Below are 21,055 nucleotides of genomic sequence, written 5' to 3' on the forward strand. Positions count from 1 at the left end.
ATGATTTAATCCGATTAAATTTGAATATAGTTAGTATACATATTGTTTTATATTTAATTTATGTTAATTTTACATAAACTTGTAATATTTTAATCAAATTGAATTTAAATCAGATATCCAGATATATAAATGAATCAGACGGTCAGATGGAATTCAGATATCTCAGATGCTTATCTGATTGATTCAGATTATCCCTATCAGCCCTATCGATCAAGAAAAGGGGCGTTCAGGCTGATGCATTATGTGCAATGCCATTTCATAAGACTGACCGCACAAGCACAATGTCCGAATGGATTCAAGTGACGATGAATTGATGATGCTCTAGCATTTGCCACACCCACACTGAACGTTTGGGTCTCGTCGAATTCTCTCAATAGGAATTCAACATTTATTTGCCCACTTGATCAGAATCCACTCCAAACTTTGCAATATGTCTGGCCTCCATGTGCTTTCCGACTGGGTTTAGATTTAGATTTATTAAGCTGTGGCCGTGGCCTGAAGCTGTGGGGACGATCTCACAGTGCAATGGCAACAGTGATGCATGTGCCACCCATGCAGCTCAGTAGGCCCTACTTCCATTTCTTTTCCCTTTTTTTTGTGTTCTGATTGTTTTGTTGTCATGCTGTGAGCTTGTACTTGGATAGTGAGCTCTTCTCTAAACTCTCAAGTGCCCAAAACCCATTTGATGATCTTATGATTTCATTGCAAAAAGAAAACTGTCATCCCTTGGGTACAACAGTTGAAGTCATCGGACAACTCGGATCAACAGTAACATAGTTGATTGTTTCATAGAACAAATCCAAACATAAGAAATAGCAAGTGTTTCTTGAGGGAATCAACTCTTAGAGAACAGAATATCCAGGCACAAGCATGTAATAAAAAGCTTGGGACCTGCATTACGTGCTGCCAAAATCCGTCCATCTAGCTGCACTTTACCTTCAAGGTTGGACGGCCTCCAGAAGCTTCTCATAGACCTCTCTGGCGGACAAATCTTCAACCTGAAGAAACATTCAACGTCTTGGTAAAGAAATCCTCTTGAACAACAATAAAAGCAGGAATGAAAAAATTAGAGGAAAATAGCTCGCTTTCCTCCATTTGGGTTCAAAAAACAAAATGGACTCACCTTCAGCCTAACATTGAAAAATATTGGAGGGGTTCAAATAAATGAGCATTACCTACTAAAAGAGCCTAATAGGGCTGTAAGTCGGGTTACCTAACTTGAAGAAATATCAACTCAATTGGGCTTGGGTTAGGGAAATTTTAACAAATCCCAACCCAACCTGATCCACGTTGCCCTACCAAGTCCAATCATGGTCCCTAAAAAAGGTGAACCAGTCAACTGGTATCATCAATTGATAACCAATCAACTGATACCATTCAAATTCACCTGGGTTTCTGATTGGTTAAAAACTTTCAGTTGGCATACCTTTCCAGTACCATAAAAATTACCCTACTAAAAACATTGAAACAATCCTCGTTTCTTTTCTTCTTCTTTTTGTCCCTCCTCTTATGCGGGTAAGAAAGTAAGCTATTGTTTAAAAAAACAAGACCCCAGCTTCGGTTATTATGTGCCTGTTTGGGAGGGCTTTCACATTGCTGCTTTTGGCTTTGTAAGGTGGGAAGCCTATAACCAATGCTTGGCGAGAAATCTGGAAAGCTCAACTTGATTATTTTTCAGCCACTTGCATGGTTTTCCATTGAAGCTTCTTTTAGTGGGTTCTTCAAAGCAACTCAACCAAAATTTAAACCCTCCCAAACAGGGCTTACATATATTAAATTATGAAAAATGCTTCCCATCAATCACTGATGGATTAGTACCAAAGCCCTTTGCATGTGCCCCACTCAACTTATATAGTGTTAATTAAAAATCAAGTTCAAAAGTTTGCAAAAAACAATAAACTTTCCTCGCATTAAAGCTTTAAACCTGGATATAGTGACAAAGGGTTGGCATAATGCCATGTAAATGCCAATCACTGAATATAACAAATGACCTCATCTTTTTATCAATAAAATAATGACCTCATTTCAATTTACAAAATGCACCTCTTTGTATCCTGCAGGTTCGATTCACTAACAGGGCTACTACATGGACTTTGATATTATTTCTAACTTCATATGTGCTTGAGCATATCAAGCTAAAAGAAAATCACATATTGCACCTCTTAGCTTTTACATCCAAAATTAACAACTATCATGATTAGCAAACTCACCACTAGGAGCTTTGATTTATTATTCCACCCTCTCTGAAGAGTCATCTGGCTGAGCCTTAGACCCAATACCTGCTCCAAGAAAAATAATAACCTTGTAAGCTTTACCTTTATGCTTTTTCATAACCATCTTGGTAGAGCATTGGATAGTCCATCTAGCCTAATAAAAGATGTGAAACACACTTTGCCCATAAATTCCAACAGTTCATTATTTGCTTCCCCCCGAGCAGCAGGTGCGGCCACAGTAACTCGAACATCATCTGCATTTACTCCTGATACAAATGGATTGTGCAGATAAAGGTGCACTCAGTTGCATGTATTGAAAATTTATGGATTAAAAGCAACTTTAAAAGCTCAGAAGAAAGTTTCCAAATTAATGTGATTCCCATACTATGTCAAATAAAATCATCATTTCCCCCACTCCTTTTTTATATATATGTGAGCAATGAAGGCAGCAGCTCTACTTGGACAAACAACAACATACGAGGCAATTTAATAATATGATCGTACTTTTTTTTATAAATACGATGATACTTGTTTTTCTCCTACTCAAAAATAAATAAATTAGCATATGAATAAGAGTAACTATCTAAATAGAGAGATCTATAGAACAAATTCCTTAATCATATCAAATCGTTTGCATCATCTCATCGAAGATTCCAGGAATAATTGTCGAATTCTTATCTTCGATGACGAAAGGATATTGAAAAAAAAAATTGAATTGATGTGAAGGCATTCACAAATAACCCCAGCAGAAATTGAAAGCGGAGAGAATCCACAAACCATGCAGTTCTGATGACAGATTAAAGATTCCATGACAGGGTAAGGGACCTCAGAGTCTCAGACATTGACTGGTAATGCTATTACTCTTATCTGCAATTTTTCTGTCTACATTTTTGGAAATTTGCCATTGTTCTATTGTAATGATGAGATGCTATTCACTTTTTAGACAAGCATCAAAGTCTCCCATCCCCAGGAATTCATTTGTGTGGCAGCTAGTGGAAACCATAAACACTAGAGGTCTACAGGAATTTACTGGTCGAACCCATCTAAACCACCTAAATTTCAGTCTATTTCTGTGTTCAGCAGGACTTCCAAACAACATCATGATGTCAGCAAGGCTCATGACTGTCAAAAAAGAAAAGGAAAAAGCAATAGCATGCAAGATCACCAGCCAGGACAAGTAAAACAAGGCTCAAGAGCAAAAACTTCCACAGTGGATTGAAAAGATGCAAAAGTTGTATGTTAATAGGAACTCTGTTCTCTGTTGACTTTATCATTTCATTTTGACAAAAAGCAACAATGGATGTGAAAACATGTACAGCAAACAACATTCCACAATTATTTCAGATATGACCTTTTTTCTGATCAGTTGGAATACAGCTATGTGAGACATGTGAGCTGAGATCACTGGAAAATTTGCTAGGTACGTGTTTAAACTGCAGATTGGTGGCTCCATTTAGTCTAGAATCATCATAATACCCAAAGACATCATTCCTTTTGTCCCCATTAGTAGCCATATAAGAACAATAGCATGTACTTGTGCTTGTGCTTCTACAGCTCCTGTAATCATGTTGGAAGCAGTAGACAACACTAATTGCAATAAATAAGTTAGCTTTATATACCCAGTGCCAAGCCTGGAAAAGAAGAAAAGCATCACATGTCAGGGTGGTGCCTTTGCCCACCATAACACATTTGCAGATTCAATTAATGATCCTGATTACTTGTTTCAAGATACTTCCAGGGCATTCTATAAAAGTGACATTTTGCAGTACTGCTTAGTTACTTGTCAAAAAACAAGGAAAACTCCAACCTTAAGACTTTCAAATAACATCCATGCTAAAATTGTTATAAATAGCAACATACAGTAGCTCCCTGTTTCAACAAATCATGTTTGCTTGCAAATCCAAAAAAAAAGAGAGAGAAATTGTTCCACAGATCCAGGATTAAGAACCTATTAACAGATTAAAACTGAATCCAGAAGAGAAATTGGTCAATTCATTTTATGAATGTTGAATTTCTAAGCCGGTCTGGATGTTCTTAACGAAAAGTCAAAAACCAGTCCATTCATCTCAAAGCTCAAGTGACATCAAATGAGTTCTTGGGAAAGGTATCCATCCCAAAATATACATCACTGTGTTGCCTTTATCAGAAAGGGCCGCCCCAAAATATGATTAAAGTCTAAGTCATTTTTATCAGTATGATATGATTACAAACTAAATTCATCGCTACTCATAAGAACTAGAGCATGGTAACAGTTCATAAAACATGAAAATGTTTATTTGGAAGCTGGTAACTGCATGCAAGGCCAAAAGAATAACTCATTAGGAGAATCAGTAATGGTCTTTCTGATATCAGTAGTTGGTGTTTCAGCAAAAAATGTAAAATCCATTTAAATAAATGCTAGAAAATCTAAAGGATGTTAGACTGCTTATAAATAGAATATAGAGAAAATGATTATGTTAAAAGTATAATTACTTGTAACAGCAGAACGTTGTGCTCGGTCCTCCACTTCTATTGCCACTTGAACAAGGCCACCTTCTAATTGTGATATGCACGGTGGAACAGGAGCATCCTGCATTTGTTAAAAAGAGAAATCAACAGTAAAATCAACTTGGCATGGAGATATAGTTGTCCCAGCCTGTCAGCAGTTGCCCTCAAAAGCAGGATGAACTTTTTGCAAATAACTAAAATAAAGTGGCAAGTTGCATATAGAGAGGGGAGGTAATCAAGAGGTAAACATGTCAAAGAACCCAAACATAAAAGAAAAAGATGACAGCTCAATAAGATAACCCTGACACCAATAAAAGGAAAGGTTGCCCTAACTTGTCATTACCAAAAGACCTATTACTCAAAGCTGCTCTACAAAAAGAGACACCCAAACAAAACCAACTATAAATAAACCACAAGAAAAAACAATTTAGAAAGCTCCCTGAATGCCTTTCTTATTACCCACAATTCCACCATTCAATACCTACAAAGGGTGATCTCCCCCCTACAACCACTTCCTCTCATATTTATCACCGTCCCTCTCCCAAGCTTCCTACTGCACCTCTCTTAACTTTAGGCTCCTCCAACGCACAGGAATTCATCAAAGCGATTTTTCCATTCCCCACACTATGGCACTACTTGATTAGAGCCCCTCCTATTCTCCCTGCTTCTCCAAATGTCTGGTTCCATCATGGTTCCAAACTCAAAGGTTGTAAACCTCTTTATTGAATCCACCACCGTCTAAGAACAATTTTGTCTAGTCTACATCACGAAATTGGTTTGCATTAATCTCCCTCCCCCCACCTTTCCTTTTCTTCCTCTTCTATCATCCTAAATGCTTCGCTAGCAAAATTTTCACCACCCAAAAAAAAATAAGCCTAAACGGTGAAATTATTGGGTTGAGATTAGAAAAATCCCTTGACTGCATTCATGATGCAGAAAATAAAATCGCAATCAAAGTTACAGCAATGGCAAAGGTGTGAGATTTTTTTTTTTTTTTGATAAATAAAGGTGTGAGTTATTTGATATTAAGAAAGTTTAACAAGTTCTGCTACACAAGAATAAAGCAAGCATAAATTAATTCCAGGCAAAAAATTGCAACCAGTCAGATTTACATATACTTGTTAATACACACTTCCTCCTGTTAATAGTATATGGAATATGGAACTGTTGAAAGGCATGAATAACAAGGAAGCTTATGTCTCTAATAATAACATAAATAACCACCTCTTGTTTTCATTGACCAACAGAATGAAACAAACAATTAATGTTTACTGCACAATCACCTTTTGTTTGAATAGTTGAAGCTTTATTGGGAGCATAAAAGAAAAGGAAAAAAAAAAACACTAGGAGGAAAAAAAAAAACAGCTACCAAGAGAAAGACTCTCACTGCCTCAAGACTCAAAAGAGGCAAGCATAACCACCTCTTGTAGAGTGAGGGAAAAAAAAAAACTAAAATAATCACTGACAATACTCCAGAAACAAAACCATCCAGTCTGGAAAGCTCACTGGGTCACTGTTTTATTGGTTAACTGGAACATTAGATTGTTCAGCCAGTAAAGAACCATCAAATAACTAGGACCCAGAAAGCTCACCAACTCAGCAGTTAACCATCCAGTCTGGTCCAAGTCTGAGAACAATGCTTCAAACAAGAGAGTCACACATACAAAACATAAACAGCAGGGTAATTTTATATGAGATGAAATTTACTTATACCTGAGGATTGGTTTCAGCTGCAACCGAGCTAAGTGCACCATCAACAACATAAATAAAAGGAGCAATTTCCAAATCCTCTTCTGCTCGGTAACAAACAAAAAGTCCGCAACCAATACAGTTCATACGGAACTGTTTTTCCAATTTTCCTTCGCCACTGGATAAGAAAGATACACAGTTTGTGCATAAGAGCTCCAAGGTAATTACAATTTAATTACTGTTTGAAACCATTATTACCAAATGCAAATAATTGACAAGCTTGAAAGCTTGAACTTAGCTTGTTGACTAAATGGTCAACTACCCGGGAGAAAAAGGAAACAAGAGTATGTGACCACACAAACAGGAGATATCTTTTAGGATTAGGATAATAAAATATGGTATCACTAACGGAAGAAGAGTGCAAAACGGTAATGATGTTCCAGTTAGAGTAGCTGGATAAGGTAACTCCTTAAGATATGAGTTGCCGGCACTCCTTCAGGGATTAAAACTAGCTTTTTTCCTGAGGATGGGCAGGTTTTGTGGTTGAAGGTGACAGTCCTCTGGTGATTGATTAGGTGTTCTTGCCTGTGGATGAACCTCAAACTCTTAGGTTCCTTATAAGAGAAGCTAGAGCATTAGCTGCTTATTTAAGTGGCTAAGGCGGGCGAGTTCCGAGATCAGCTAATGCCCAAGCTTATGAGGATACCAGGCAGTCAAGGCCTGAGGTTGCAATGATAAAGCTAATTCTACTGCAATTAACTTCTACAATTCTGTCTTTCTAGTCAGCTATATGTCTTTTGTTCTGTTTATATTTGTTCTAGACTTCTAGTTCCCTGTCGTTATCTCTTATAAGGGGTTTCTTTCCATTATAAATAAAATCACTTTTTTTTGGTAATAAACAAAATCACTTATGAACATTATTGATAAAAAAAATATATGCTTCAGGAGGATATGCCAAGAAGCAACAAACATTTTGTATTCATAACAGTCATAACCACAGGTGCTTCAGGTAGGGAAAATTATTAAAAAAAAAGGTCGATCTTTAAAAGTACCGTTTTAGTAGAACTTTTCCTGCTTCACTGATATTCAGCCTTGCAAGGTGTTTCTTCTTGTCTAGAACAAATGCTTTGTCTGTTTTCCGTTTTGGCATTTTCTGCAACTGGGTATCTTAGAACCAATATATTTTAGTAAGAAGGGCTCCTTACACATCTGGGAAATGATACAGTAGTAGCAAATGCTGAACAATAACCACTTAGGGCATGGAAACATAAATAACGAAACCTCTAAAAAGATAATGAAAATTATAAAATGGTGTTTTGCCCTTCAAAATAAAAATGCGAAGGCCTCAAAATACTTGCAAACACATTAACTACACTATGCGTCCTATTATAGGGAAATCTGTAGATACCGAAGCAAAAGCATTCGCATAAAAAAAGGGGGAAATGAAAAAAAAAAAAAAAAAAAAAGGAAATATGGATAACCGGACTAAAGAATTCGAGGACCACACTGTGAGTCGTAAAGAGACGAACCCAGGAATTCTTCGTTAAACACTTATCATAAACAAACTGGAAACTCAGACTACATAGAAAATTATATGACATCCTAATGGACAGTCAAATTGGGAGGATAAGTGAAACAAAAGAGGGCAAGTAAAACTTTCAAAACACCAACTCTACAGTATCAAAGGATGTAAATAAGTTTTTTTTTTCAGTGCAAACAGCGGTCTTCAGCTCCAATGGTATAATAATGAATTTACCAAAGGAAACCCTAAAACGCACATGCACATACAGTAAGAGAAATAGAGAGAAGATGCAGAGAACCTGTGATGAGAACATGAGAACCACAATGTTTGCAGTAGTAAACATATAGATCAGATTCGGGACCGTCCGGGGCTGCATCCTCGCTTGAATACGTATGAGTTGTTCTCTTCGGCATCTTCTTAGACCATAACCCCCCTTCACCGGTTCACAGAATCACAGTCGAGTCCTCTCAAAGCTCCAGCCAACCAACGTTACTTCAGTTTCATACGAGTCAACCGCTGCATATAGCAGAATCTCCCCCCTCTCCAAAGTCCAAACCCAGGACTAACCGTCGATAGTCCAATGGTAATAACGCGGTTGCTTCTCGTCTACGATTACGAATTATGAGACACTCGAATCGATAAATCCAGTACGCCCTGCCTCTGAGCACATCCCTCCGACTCAGAATTTGGAGGCGCGGGATCAAACCCCGCGTAGCGACAGTTAGTTAGGGCTGTCAATACTCAATAGTCAATTGACACCGAAGGTTCGGTACGATATCGAATACCATCGTCCGGATTTGGATCATTGGATTGTTAGAACTTCAGACGATTAAAATTGGATTTCGATAAAATTATTGTTTAATGTATACAAATAAAATAGTTACATATGGATCTATTCTGAATCAAACTCATGTGCATTTTGCTTTTGTGTGGATAAAAAGCTTGACATGTTATTTGGTCAATTCAGTTCGTCAATTGGACTGGATTTGGTCTAATCTGATTCAGTCCAATGTGAATCCATCATACATGGACCAGGTCCAATACAATCCAATGAATGTGTTGGGTTAATTTGGACCTGTCCAATTCAATGTGTGAACCGTTCAATTTGTTGAAATTTATTTTGATTTATATTGTTTTCAATCCAAACCCAATACATTGATACATATATTCTTATCTTATAACAATGGGTCAGATATTAGCTTAAACCAACCCAATCCAATATAAATTTGTTATGAACGGACCAGGTCCAATCCAATCTAATAAATATTTTGGACTAGATTGGTCCAATCCAATATGTCTTGTTAGTCCATCCAATCCATCCAAAATTGATTTTGGACTGAAAACTAGTGATCCATTGACACCCTTAAGGATAAACACCAAACTGATCGATTTGGTTACTTGCTTTTTTTTCAATTTAGTTTATGGATTTTCCTTGTCTTTCCATAAACACCCCAAATATTTGATGTCATTGAGAAGGTTTATATGTAGTGCTTTTAGCTTTGCAAGGTCAGTCCCAGCCCCAAATGGGTGGGTTGGGTAAGGGTCAAATACTAATCTACCCATATTGACCCCTCAACCCACTATGATTCATCATCAATCATTGTTAAATGGTCATAACCCACTCTAATCCTTACTCACCCATATTGACCCACTTGGCCCATCCGTATTGACCATTAACTACCCTCACTTATAAATACAAAAATGGGTTGGGATGGCTCGTATACCTAAAGTAATAATTTTTAAGAGGAACATCTCTCTCAAGGTTGTCATGTTGCAAACAAAATGGGCCAGGTTGGCCCATATATTGAAATAACAAATTTTTTGAGAGGAACATCTCTCAAGACCACCACATGTCGGAAATGGGTCGAGGCAACCCATATACTCATAAATTTTTTGAGAGAACAATCTCTCTCAAGGATGCCACATGAAAGAACTGGGTAGAGTTGACACGTATACTAGGGAAAAAAAACATTTAGAGAAAATAATCTCTCTTAAGATTGCCATGTGACAAAAACGGGTTGGGTTAACCCATATATTCGGGGAAAATAAACATTTTTGAGAGAATCATCTCTCTCAAGACTACCACGTGATAAAAATGGGTTTGGTCAACCCGTATACCTGAAAATGCAAATATTGTAGATAAATGTAGAAAATGCAAAAAAAAACAAAAAATGCATAAATTCATAAAAAAATACATAAAATAACAGAAAATTACAAAAAAGGCAGAAAAATACTATAACATTGCAGAAATTTTGCAAATAATGCAAAAACACTAGAAATTTGTAGGGAATGCATGAAAAACACCAGAAAAATGCATAAATTATGCAGGGAAGCACAAAAAAATTGTAGAAAATGCAGACAAATACCACAAATTTAAAAAACGTAGAAAAATACTAGAAATGTGCAAAAAATGTAGAAAATACCAAAACATTACAAAAAATGCAACAAAATGCATAAATTTTATAAAAGTACTTTTATGTTTCCATAAGAGTACTTTTATAAAATTGCTTTCATGTAAAAGTACTTTTATAAAAGGTGCTTTTATGCTTTCATAAAAGTAATTTCAAAAAGCGCTTTTGTAAAAGTACTTTAGTAAATGTGCTTTCATAAAAACACTTTTTGTAAAACTACTTTATATAATTGCTTTTGTAAAAGTGTTTTCGTGTAAAATTGCATTTGAATACAAAAATTAATAAAATCTATAATCACAACCCTAATGGGGTGTGCATGCTAAGAGACTTGAGTTCGAGTAACTTCAACTGCTATATTTTTTAGATTTGGTGAGTATAAACCCAACCCATCATGTCCTGCATCACCCAACCCACCCTAAGCCTTTCCCACTAACCTTAATAGGTTACTCAACCCATGTTGACCTGCTAATAGAATGGGTGGGTCAAATGGTTTGGGGTCAAGATTGCTAGCCCTAGCCCCACATAAAAAAAAGAAGGCTTAGAAATTAGATTTGGTGAATAACTTGGAAAGCCCAAATATGCTTTGTCAAGTAAACAAAAAAAAGGGGGGGTGATTCCACTTTAGTACCATGAACTTTGGGGGTAGTGTAAAGTTAGTACCTGAACTCTCAAACGTGTCATTGCAATACCTAAACTTTCAAAAGGTGTCAAGTTGGTCCTTGCCATTAACCGACCGTCAGTTATCAGTTGAAAATGTCAAAACTACCCTTCAAAAGAAGACACTTTTCATTGACTTCTACGTCGAGACTACGACTTCAAGAACAACTAAGGATGATTTGTGAACAGAGGAGAAGGCAGTCTGTAAAGAAAAAAACAAGGGAAAATTCCCGATTAGTATCCTATACTTTGGCTCGAGTGACAATTTGGTCCCCGAACTTTAAAATGAGACAATTCAGTACTTAACCTTTCAAAACGAAAAGTTGGTGATTACTTAAAAGAATATAGAATTTGGGACTGCTCAATTTTTTGTCAGTGTTCAAATGGTTGATAAAAAAAATTAGATGGCATTCTAAAGGCATTATTGACTTTTCAAATGTCACTTAATGGCTGATTAACGGACTGATTAATGACAAGTACTGAATTGTCAAATTTTGAAAGTCTGATACTAGATTGTCGCATTTTAAAGTTTGGGGACCAAATTGTCACTTGAGCCAAAGTACAAGGTACTGATTGGAAATTTTCCCAAAAAACAAACAAACAACAGGAGGTCAATATAAAACATGGAAGGAATAACAAAGAAAAAAAATAAAAAATAGAAAGAACTGGTTTTGGGAGATGGAAGTTGGGTCTATTCCATCAAAGTTTTTAAAATTGATTCAGACAATGAATTAGTCAGGATCTAGTTATTGGGTCAAATGGTCTAATCGTTTGAATTGAACATACGACCCGTTTTGATAAAAAGATAAAAAATAAAAAAACCGACCAAACCATTATATGGTTCGAAAAGTCTGATCATCCAGGTCAGCGGTTTGTTGACCAAATCAACAATTTTGGGGGAAATAACGGTTATGGGGTAAAATGGAACCGATCACTTGACCGGTTCTCAATTTTTCCGATTTGACCATTCGATCCGATCCGATTTTAAAAACAATGTATTCCATGCTCAGGACTTGTTCACACAGTTATTTTGGTAGTTTCGTTATCATTTTAATTTAAAATGGATCATTTATTAGAACACGTCATATAGTTTCACAAATTTACTTAAATTTATAATTTTCATTGCACTAAAACACTCTTATAATTTATAATCTATTTATTTAACTGGTATTTTATTAAGAAATATTTATTTTACCATCTAAAAAATTGGGTGAAAAATGTTCATGGGATATGATTGTTTATTCCAAAAATGCCCCTAACATTTATTCATATAAAAAACAACATGGACCAATAGTGGTTAATGTTGTCTTATTAATAAAGGGAAGGGAATAAATCGGTTATAAATTATAGGGAGTGTTTTAATAAAATGCAAATTATAAAGTAGATTTTAATAAAATCTAAAATTACAGGAGTGTTTTAATAAATGACCATTTTAAAAGATGGATGCAATGTAAAATAGTTTTTTCGATCTTTCCGTCAACCAATGCTAACAGCGTGAATTGTCTGAAGGATACATTAAATAATTTTTTAGTAAGTTTTATATATTTGGTAAAAGATAGGCGTAGTTAGTATTTTTGTTACGAGAATTCCGCCTTAGGCCTTACCGTTATTGTTTTTGTCCAAACATCGTCTCCCTGTTCGGCGTACCGTGCGCAATCCCGCCACTCTATTGAAGTCTTGAGGTAAGTTCTGCAACTGCGCTTTCTTGTTTCATTCTTTTCCCCCAATTTCGATGCGTAGCACATTATGGGTCGTTAGGTTGTTGATCTTTTATTTCATACAATAAAGAGGGGGAATTGACCCTATTTCTTATCACTTACTGTTGATTCAGATGGATTGGCAAGGGCAGAAGCTCTCTGAGCAGCTGATGCAGATCATGCTCGTCGCCTTTGCCGTAGTGGCCTTCATCACCGGTTACTCCATAGGTTCTTTCCAGACGATGCTTCTCATCTACACCGCCGGCATTGTCCTGACTACATTGGTCACTGTTCCCAACTGGCCCTTCTTCAATCGACATCCTCTGAAGTGGTTGGATCCGATTGAAGCAGAGCGCCATCCCAAGCCACAACTAGTTGCTCCGAAAAAGAAATCCACTAAGCAGCATTAGAAATAGGTCATACAACATATATTGCTAGATGATACTAGGGTTTTCTTTAGATGGAACTTTTATGGTTGGTACTTATACTTTATGATGGTGGATGCTTACTGTTATTTCAATTGATGTTTGAATTAAAACAAGGGAAAATTTTATGCGCCTTATACCTGTCCACTGTTTCCTTGTCTTTATTTTTGACTATTGTTCACTTAGATGTGTTTCGCTCAATTGTGCAAGTGGGCGCATCAGTGATTGCCAAATAGGACCTTCTGGTTTACGAAATATATTGGATGTTGCTTATAGCTAATGTATTTGAGAGGACGAACTTGCATAGAGGATGAACTTGCATTTAACATATCTCTGTTAAAATGCCTAGACCAGGTAAGGTGGTGCATTTGGTTTGTCATCTTAGGCGCTTGCCTGGTTTTCTTAGGTGATCAATCAGTGTCTATGAACCCTAATTTTTTATTTTTCCCTTTTCAAGTTTAGACATTTGACTAAGCGCTTGCCTGGTTTTCTTAGGTGATCAATCAGTGTCTATGAACCCTAATTTTTTATTTTTCCCTTTTCAAGTTTAGACATTTGACTAAATTTGATTAAAAAAATTATGACGACGGTTGCACAAAATTCACTATCATGGTAACCTAGAAAATGTCACATTATATAAGTGTGTGTGCATATATATTTGGAACAGGTTGGATAGTCAGTCATTAATTGAGCTCCTCTGAAGACCTATGAATCTCCCAGGTTGGAACCTATTTGGAGCTCAAAATGAGCCTCTGTATAACTCTTCCCTCATTTTTTTTCCCAGGAAAAAGTTTCAGTTCAAAGACATTGCCACATATTCAAAATAGAACCTTTTGTAGACAAGTCTTGTATAATCGATGACTTTTATTGATCGGGAAAAACTCCAATACAAGGTCAGGTCTTTGGCTGATATAGACCTGGGATTGAATGCATGGAAAATCCAGTGGGTATCCTATCTGATGGACAGTATAAATTCACCAATCACAGGGCAGAAATAGTGGGGTCATTTAGGTAAACTCCCTACTTGATCCAATCAGGAATGAGGAATCTCTATTTATAAAAGAGGCCATTGCCCAATATTGGTCCTAGGCTCCTAGCCATCTGGGATATTGGGAGTGGTAGACTAGATACCGACCTAACATTTGGCCTTCTTTTTCTTTGCATGAAGTGGACAATTTCAGACATGAATCTGTGTTGTCATGTTTGTTAGCCTGAGATTATACCATTACACCAAGCAATGGCCCTTAAGGATCCTACTCATAGTTATACACTATAAAATCATAAATATAACTATTTCTACAAAAATATAGGATATGAAAGTAATATATTGCCTGGCAGAAATTGATTCCTATGTGCCTACCCCATTGCCCATGTTGTAATCTTAAACATCAGTTTGGTTTTACTTGTTCCAGCCCGGTTAATATGGCCTGCTATTAGAACTGTGTTGGTTAGGCACTTCAATTACCCATTCCAGTGCTATGCTTCTATTCTGGAAGTGAAGTGACTCAGGAATACCATGAGACTTATCAACATCAGTTAAACCATTAGATGCATCCTTAAAAAGGAAGCATTGCCATTTGTGGCACCAAAAGTTGGAACTTGAAAGGAACCCTTCCCATTTGCAGGACCTGAAGTTGGAATTTATTACTGTATTTTGAGAACTGGGACAAAATCTAGGTACCTAGACTGAGCTGTATATGGAGCAGTGAGGTATGTGAGCTCCTAGTATATCAACCTAGACTGTTGTTGATAATCAAGCCAAAGGTACTGTTGGGGTTTCCAACAATGAGAAAATTGCATCCATATTGCTAAAACCACATCTCATTTTTTTGATTGGTAACTATGACGAATTTTTACTTATTATGGATAAAGAATAGCATTTACAAGGTGTTAAAAATTCTGGATGTTAGGCTAGCATGCCGAATCAGGTTATTAGGTGAAAGCCCTTGAACTTGCTATTTGCAGGACTAGAAGTTGGAGTTTTTTTTTTTTTTTGAGTATTAGGACAAAATCTAGGTGTCTATGCTGAGCTGGATATGGAGCAGCAAGGTATGTGAGCTCAGGGTAAGACTGTTGTAAATAATCAATCAGAGGTACTCTTGGGGTTTCTAACAATGAGAAAATGGTATTCATTTTGCTAAAACCTCATCTTTTTTTTTTTTTGATTGGTAGCTGTCAAGAATTTTTATTGATCATGAATAAAAGAATGGTATTGACAAGGTGTTAAAATTCTGATTTCTGAATATTAGACTAGCTGCAGATGCTTAATCCCAAATTTCTAAAAAAAATCATCTAATTTATAAACCCCAAATACAGTTGTTCACTATTAACCCCTTGTTTAGCTAGGGAATTTGCCATACCATTTTTTGCTGTACGTGTCACATTCACACCCATGTCACTTCTATTTCTCTAGCAGGTTGTTAAGCTGGTCTCACAGCTTGCTGATGCTGCCATGTGCCTTGTGAATCCTTCTTGAGCCATCCCACCATCATTCTAGAATCACCTTTTTACCACAATATTGTGTAGTCCCAAGCTCTTTCATGTATTGAAACCTTGTGTCTCTGCCTGTGTAGAGTCTCCTTCTATTTTTCCTGAATAGAGGATAATGAAGTATTGTTCCTTAAGACTCCTGTTGCCAACAGACCTGGACGTCCAAGACTACAGACTTCAAATTTGAGTTTCACTTGGTTCAAAATGGATGGAACCATTCTCTAGTCACTTTTAATCTGAAACTTTAGGAATTAACCACATTTTAAAATTTTACCTGGCTTTAATGATATCATCTTTGGATAAAGGATAAAAAATCTCCAAGTTCTTCATCTAATTTGCTACTTTTATCAAGAAATTTTCAATCAGATTCTCTGTTGTCCTTTTTTGTAATCATTGGAGATTATAGCATTCCTTACCTATCAAGTTCACCAGAGATTAGCTGCTCTAGTACACTTTCACATGATTTTTCCCCTCCTATTTTTTGGAATAGAGGTCATTTTGGAAGGGTAGAGGAGAAAAAAGAAAGCGTTGCTAGATAGATTGAACAATTGGATAGTAAGGAAACAATTGATCATTTAAGTGAAGAAGAGAGAGCAAAGGTAGAATTTGAAAAAAAAAAGGTATTGGAGAATACACTGTTGAGAAGGGTGATTCATTGGAGAAAGAAATTATGGTACAAATGGATAAAAGATGGGGATGGAAATACCAAAATTTTTCATGCGGTGGCAAATGGAAGAAGGAAAAACAACTTTATATCTAAATTCATGAACGATGGAGAGGAAGTCACAAACCAAGTGGGGATTACAAATATATTGGTCGGACATTTTAAATCAATCTATGAGGCTAGATATCAAATGCTTGGAGATGAAAGGACTAGATTGGCAACGCATGCCTTTCTCCTCACATGTGCTTTCTTTGCAAAAACAATGGTGAAGCTATTTCCCATATTTTCTTATCCTGTCCTTTTGTGCTTTGTATTTGGGAGCATCCATGTTCTCTCTTTGGGTGCAGGTGGTCTCCTCCTCAGGATGTGGTAGGGCTCTTTGATCCAACATTCTTTAAACAATCAAGGTTTAGAGGAAGGCTGATGTGGAAAGCTGTGAGAGCTGCGTTGATTTGGACTGTTTGGGAAGAAAGAAATGGAAGGGTATTCAATAAAAGAGTATGACAGAATTGGAAGTTCTGGAAACATTAAAAACAAAGGTAGCACATTGGGCAAAGTCAATGGAGGACTTTAAATCTTTCTCTCTAAATGATATTCTGAGAAAGTAGAAGTGGCTATGTCAGCCCAAAACAAGGAAAGAGCAATGATGGAATGGAGGCAACCAGCAGCCAACTGTGTAAAACTCAATTTTGATGGAAGCTACATAGGCAATCAGGCTATAGCTGGGATGGGAGGGGTATTTCGAGACTCAAAAGGGAAGGTGCTTGCTTCAAGGTTCAAAATATCGATACACTTGATATGCCGGTAGAGGCATAGACAGTATCGGTAGTTTTTTTTTTCTTTTCAAATCCGGTTCAGAGGGGCCGATTTAAGGTCCATTCACCCCCTGAACCGGTCAAAACCCTGATACACCCCTACAGAGGTATGGACCGATACGTATCGATACTTTGAACCTTGGCTTGCCTTATATTCATAACCTGTAGCCAATGGTGAGGCAGTGACAACAGAGTTGTCTAGTCTTCTTCAAGGTCTAAAATTCGCTAAGCAATTTGGGTTTCTTAACTTGGAAGTGGAAGGGGATTCACAAGTGGCCATCTCATGGACAAGGAATAACACCCAAATCCCATGGGCTTATAGGCATACAGTCTGTGAAATAGAATCCTTAACAAGGGGGATGATGTTACTTTTAGATGGGTAAGAAGAACAACAAATGGGTTGGCAGACACATTGGCTAAACAACGGACTACAAGACAACAATTTTTTTGGAGCAAAAATCTATAGTTTCTTTTGGTGGAGAACTTTTCACCTTGATGTAAATCTGTAGTTCTTTCTATTTGAAGTTCAATAAAATTCATCTTTATTGATAAAAAAGGAGTAGGTTGGCCTACTTTGGACACGAATTCACAGGAGATGTTAGAAAGAAATTATGAATTGGAAGAGATAAAAAAGTTTTGTTTTCTCAATGGATAGATTAAAGGCTCTTGGTTTGGATGGTTTCATAATGACATTTTATCAAGATTGTTTGAAAGTGGCGAAAAGGATCTTATTGAGTTTTTTGATGAATTTTATGAGAGAAGTAAAATAAACCCTGGTCTTAACACTACCTTCTTAGCTCTAAAACCAAAATCTCCTATTGTAGTACACCCTAGAAAGTTGAGGCCAATTTGTTTGATAACCTATATATATTTATAAGATTATTGCCAAGGTGCTCTCTCTAAGGATAATATAGGTGATCCCCTCAATCACTTCCTCTTTCATGGAGCTTTCATCAAAGATAGGTGAATTGTGGATGAAATCTTAATTGCAAATGAATGTGCGGAGGATAAGAAAAAGGTTTTACTTTTTTTTTGATCAGCAAGAAATTTTTTAATTAATAACAGAGAAAATCAGTTACAATAGTTAAAGGTTGCAGAGAAGCATTAATCTAATCTGCAACCACTTCACTTGCAATCAGCTACAATTCTGCCCAGTACAATGAAGATCTATTTGCCCCTCGTTTTGCTAGGGTATCCGCCATCCCATTTGCATTCCGTTTTGACCCAACCAAACTGAGAGTTGATCCTCCTTGCAAGTATGTCAATTTCTCTGAAGATAAATTTGAGCTTCCAAGGTACTGATGTGATGTTTTTAGCCCAAGAAATAGGGCTAGAGGTTCAACCTGTATTGTGTCACCAATACCTGTTGGTCCTGAGAAGAGTGCCACCTCCTCACCCAGATGATTTTTAAACACACCCCCTATGCTTGCCCTTCCTGGGTTGCCAAAAGAACTCCCATCAAAGTTTAGTTTTAGTTTGTTCAGTGCCGGTGGCTACTATTCCACACTCACAATTACTTTGGGTGCATCTGTTTGTGCTACTTCAGCCCACCTTCTTAGAATCTCATTCGTGGAGTAATTTTTGAATAGCTTCATGGTCTTCATCCAATGTGCAGTTCTGTTTTTTATGTCTTCAATAACTTCCTCCTTTGATTTACTTTTTTTAGAAAAAATTCTTAGGTTTCTTTCCTCCCATATAGTCCATACTGTAGCTGATCTTGTTGCCTTCCATAAGCACTTTCCCCTTTTCTTTTGTTGTCTTAGGAGGGAGGGGCTGAAAAGACTTACCACATCCTGTGAGGGAGCCCATCTACATCCAAAGAGAGAATAGACAACATTCCAAATACTAGAAACAAAAGATCAGGATAAAAGTAAGTGGGTTAGGGTTTGACCACAATCCATACAAAGGATACACACATGAGGAGAGAGGCACTTGTTTGGCCTCCTTTTCTGTAGCACATCACAAGTGTTTACCTTCCCTAGGAACACTTCCCAGCAGAAAGCTTGTACTTTTGGAGGGATCGGTTTACCCCAGATTTCTCTCACTGGGAAGTTCACCCTCATAGGATTAGTGTAAGTGAGCAAACCAAAGAAAGATGCACAGGAAAATAAACCATCAGAAGTTGGGGACCAAACTCTACTATCAACTATAGATTGGTCCAAGTAGACCCTCTCAAGTGTTGAGATCAAAAGCATTAGAGGCTCACATTCATTTTCCCTCAACCCTCTTCTGAATCCAAAATCCCAAGAGATACCCAAATCTGAAAGCAAACTAAACCTAGCAACAAGTTTGTTTTTATTGTTTCATAAGGAGTAGAGGTCCGGGAATTTAACCATAAGAGGCACATCCCCAATCCAAAGGTCTTCCCAGAATAAAACTCTATTGCCACAACCAACATCAAACCTGATAAATTGAAGAAAGGTTGGTAATACCTCAAAGATTGCCTTCCAGGGAGAATTTGGAGCTGCATTGGAAGCTAGTTTTGCATCCCAACCATTATCTGCTTCACCATGAATGCTTTTAATGACCTTGTGCCACAACCTATCTTCTTCACAAGGGAATCTCCACAACCATTTCCCTAGAAGGGCCATATTTTTCTTTAATATGTTCCCTATACCTAGGCCACCTGCTCCTTAGGGTAGCAAACTTGCTCCCCCTTCACTAAATGATCATTCTTTTCATTGCCATGTTCCCACAAAAAATCCCTCATAATCCTCTCTAACTTCCTAGCTATTTTCCGGGATCTTAAAGGTGGAGGGGAAATAAGTGGGTAGGTTTGCTATGGTAGATTTTATCAAGGTGATTCTTTCCCCCAAGGAAATATAATTTCTCTTCCACATTGCGAACTTCTTCGTGAACCTCTCTAACACTGGTTTCCAGAAGCTTTCAACTTTCGGATCCCCCCCAAGGGCATACCTAAGTATTCTAGAGGCCAACTTTTCACTTCACAACCTAGCAAATTTATGGCTTGGATGTCCCCCTCCTCAATGTTGATTTTAGCTACACAGCTTTTTCCCCAATTCACTTTCAGTTTAGAGGCCTATTGAAACTCATCCACCAATCTTTTCGGATTCCTTAAACTGGATTCATCATAGCTTTCACAGAAAATGATTATGTCATCAGCAAATTGCAAGTGAGACACCACCACTTCTGATCTACCCATCCTCCAACCTTTAAACTAGTTATCTTGGTTAGCCTTGGTGATTTGTCTACTCAAGACCTCAGCCACAAAAGTGAATAAGAATGGGGGGATAAGGGATCACCCTTTCTGAGTCATCTTTTAGCCTGGAAGAAATCATTTGCTACCCCATTCATCAGAATAGAAAAATTTGCCAAGCTAATACATCCTTTAATCCACATCCTCCATCTTTCACCTAACCCCATCTTTTCCATGAGATTCAATAGGAAGGACCAATCACCATATCATAAGCTTTTTCTAGGTCCAATTTACAAATCAAACCTTTGCCACCTTGTTTTTTCTTAGCTGCCACACATTCATTTGCCACTAAGATTTGATCCACAATTTGTCTCCCTTCTACAAAAGCTCCTTGGTTCTAAGAGATAACATAGGGCAAGACATTCTTCAACCTACCATCCATGACTTTAGCAATGATCTTATACAATCTACCCACCAGACTTATCGGTCTGTAATCCTTAGGGGTTTTGGCCTCCTTTTTTGGCACTAAAGCAATAAAAGTTGCATTTGCTCCAGGTGATAACTTCTCTTTTTGATAGAACTCCACAAATACATCCATTAATTCATCTTTCAAGATTTCCCAACAATCCTGATAGAAATTCATTGAAAATTCATCCGGTCTCAGAGCTTTAGATCTATCCATCGAGAAAATTGCTTCATGTACCTCCTCAACACTGAAAGCTCTTTCTAGGAGGGTAACTTCGGATTCTGGCACTCTGTCCCACCATAATTCTCCCAATTTTGCATTGTTTCATCAGAGGAGGCAAGGATTGACTTGAAATGATCCAC

General features: G+C 37.2%; 2 protein-coding genes across 3 annotated transcripts; one reads left to right on the plus strand and one right to left on the minus strand.

Moving 5' to 3' along the window:
• Window positions 1-681: 681 nt before the first annotated feature.
• On the minus strand, window positions 682-8,758 carry LOC148862514 (UPF0235 protein At5g63440). Of its 2 annotated transcripts, none has more exons than XM_088975980.1 (7): window positions 8,210-8,758; window positions 7,442-7,556; window positions 6,414-6,567; window positions 4,686-4,782; window positions 2,391-2,479; window positions 2,211-2,279; window positions 682-998 (listed from the first exon to the last, which is right to left on the minus strand). In XM_088975980.1, exons 1-7 carry the CDS (start codon window positions 8,322-8,324, stop codon window positions 939-941), a joined length of 699 nt encoding a protein of 232 aa, XP_088832106.1. In that variant the 5' UTR covers window positions 8,325-8,758; the 3' UTR covers window positions 682-938. The 2 variants fall into 2 exon arrangements, with proteins under 2 accessions (XP_088832106.1, XP_088832107.1); XM_088975981.1 differs by having other exon boundaries at window positions 7,442-7,548; window positions 8,210-8,715.
• Window positions 8,759-12,522: 3,764 nt separating this feature from the next.
• LOC148862515 (signal peptidase complex subunit 1-like) lies at window positions 12,523-13,238 on the plus strand. Its single transcript, XM_088980819.1, has 2 exons — window positions 12,523-12,661; window positions 12,811-13,238. The coding sequence occupies exon 2, from the start codon at window positions 12,811-12,813 to the stop codon at window positions 13,084-13,086; it is 276 nt and encodes a 91-aa protein (XP_088836945.1). The 5' UTR covers window positions 12,523-12,661; the 3' UTR covers window positions 13,087-13,238.
• The last annotated feature ends 7,817 nt before the right edge of the window (window positions 13,239-21,055 follow it).

This window comes from Nelumbo lutea, chromosome 3 (genome assembly GCF_056320005.1).
Source record: "Nelumbo lutea isolate HS-2025 chromosome 3, American lotus-T2T, whole genome shotgun sequence".
NCBI lineage: Eukaryota > Viridiplantae > Streptophyta > Magnoliopsida > Proteales > Nelumbonaceae > Nelumbo > Nelumbo lutea.

What these genes read in the sequence shown, in the direction of transcription:
- LOC148862515 (XM_088980819.1), top strand. Translation starts at nt 12,811, where the DNA reads ATGGATTGGCAAGGGCAGAAGCTCTCTGAGCAGCTGATGCAGATCATG.
- LOC148862514 (XM_088975980.1), bottom strand. Translation starts at nt 8,324, where the DNA reads ATGCCGAAGAGAACAACTCATACGTATTCAAGCGAGGATGCAGCCCCG. An exon ending in TGTTGGAATTTATGGGCAAA is followed by an intron (nt 2,280 to 2,390) that starts GTGTGTTTCACA and finishes TTCTTGGAGCAG; the next exon opens with GTATTGGGTCTAAGGCTCAG. An exon ending in ATAAATCAAAGCTCCTAGTG is followed by an intron (nt 999 to 2,210) that starts GTGAGTTTGCTA and finishes ATGTTTCTTCAG; the next exon opens with GTTGAAGATTTGTCCGCCAG.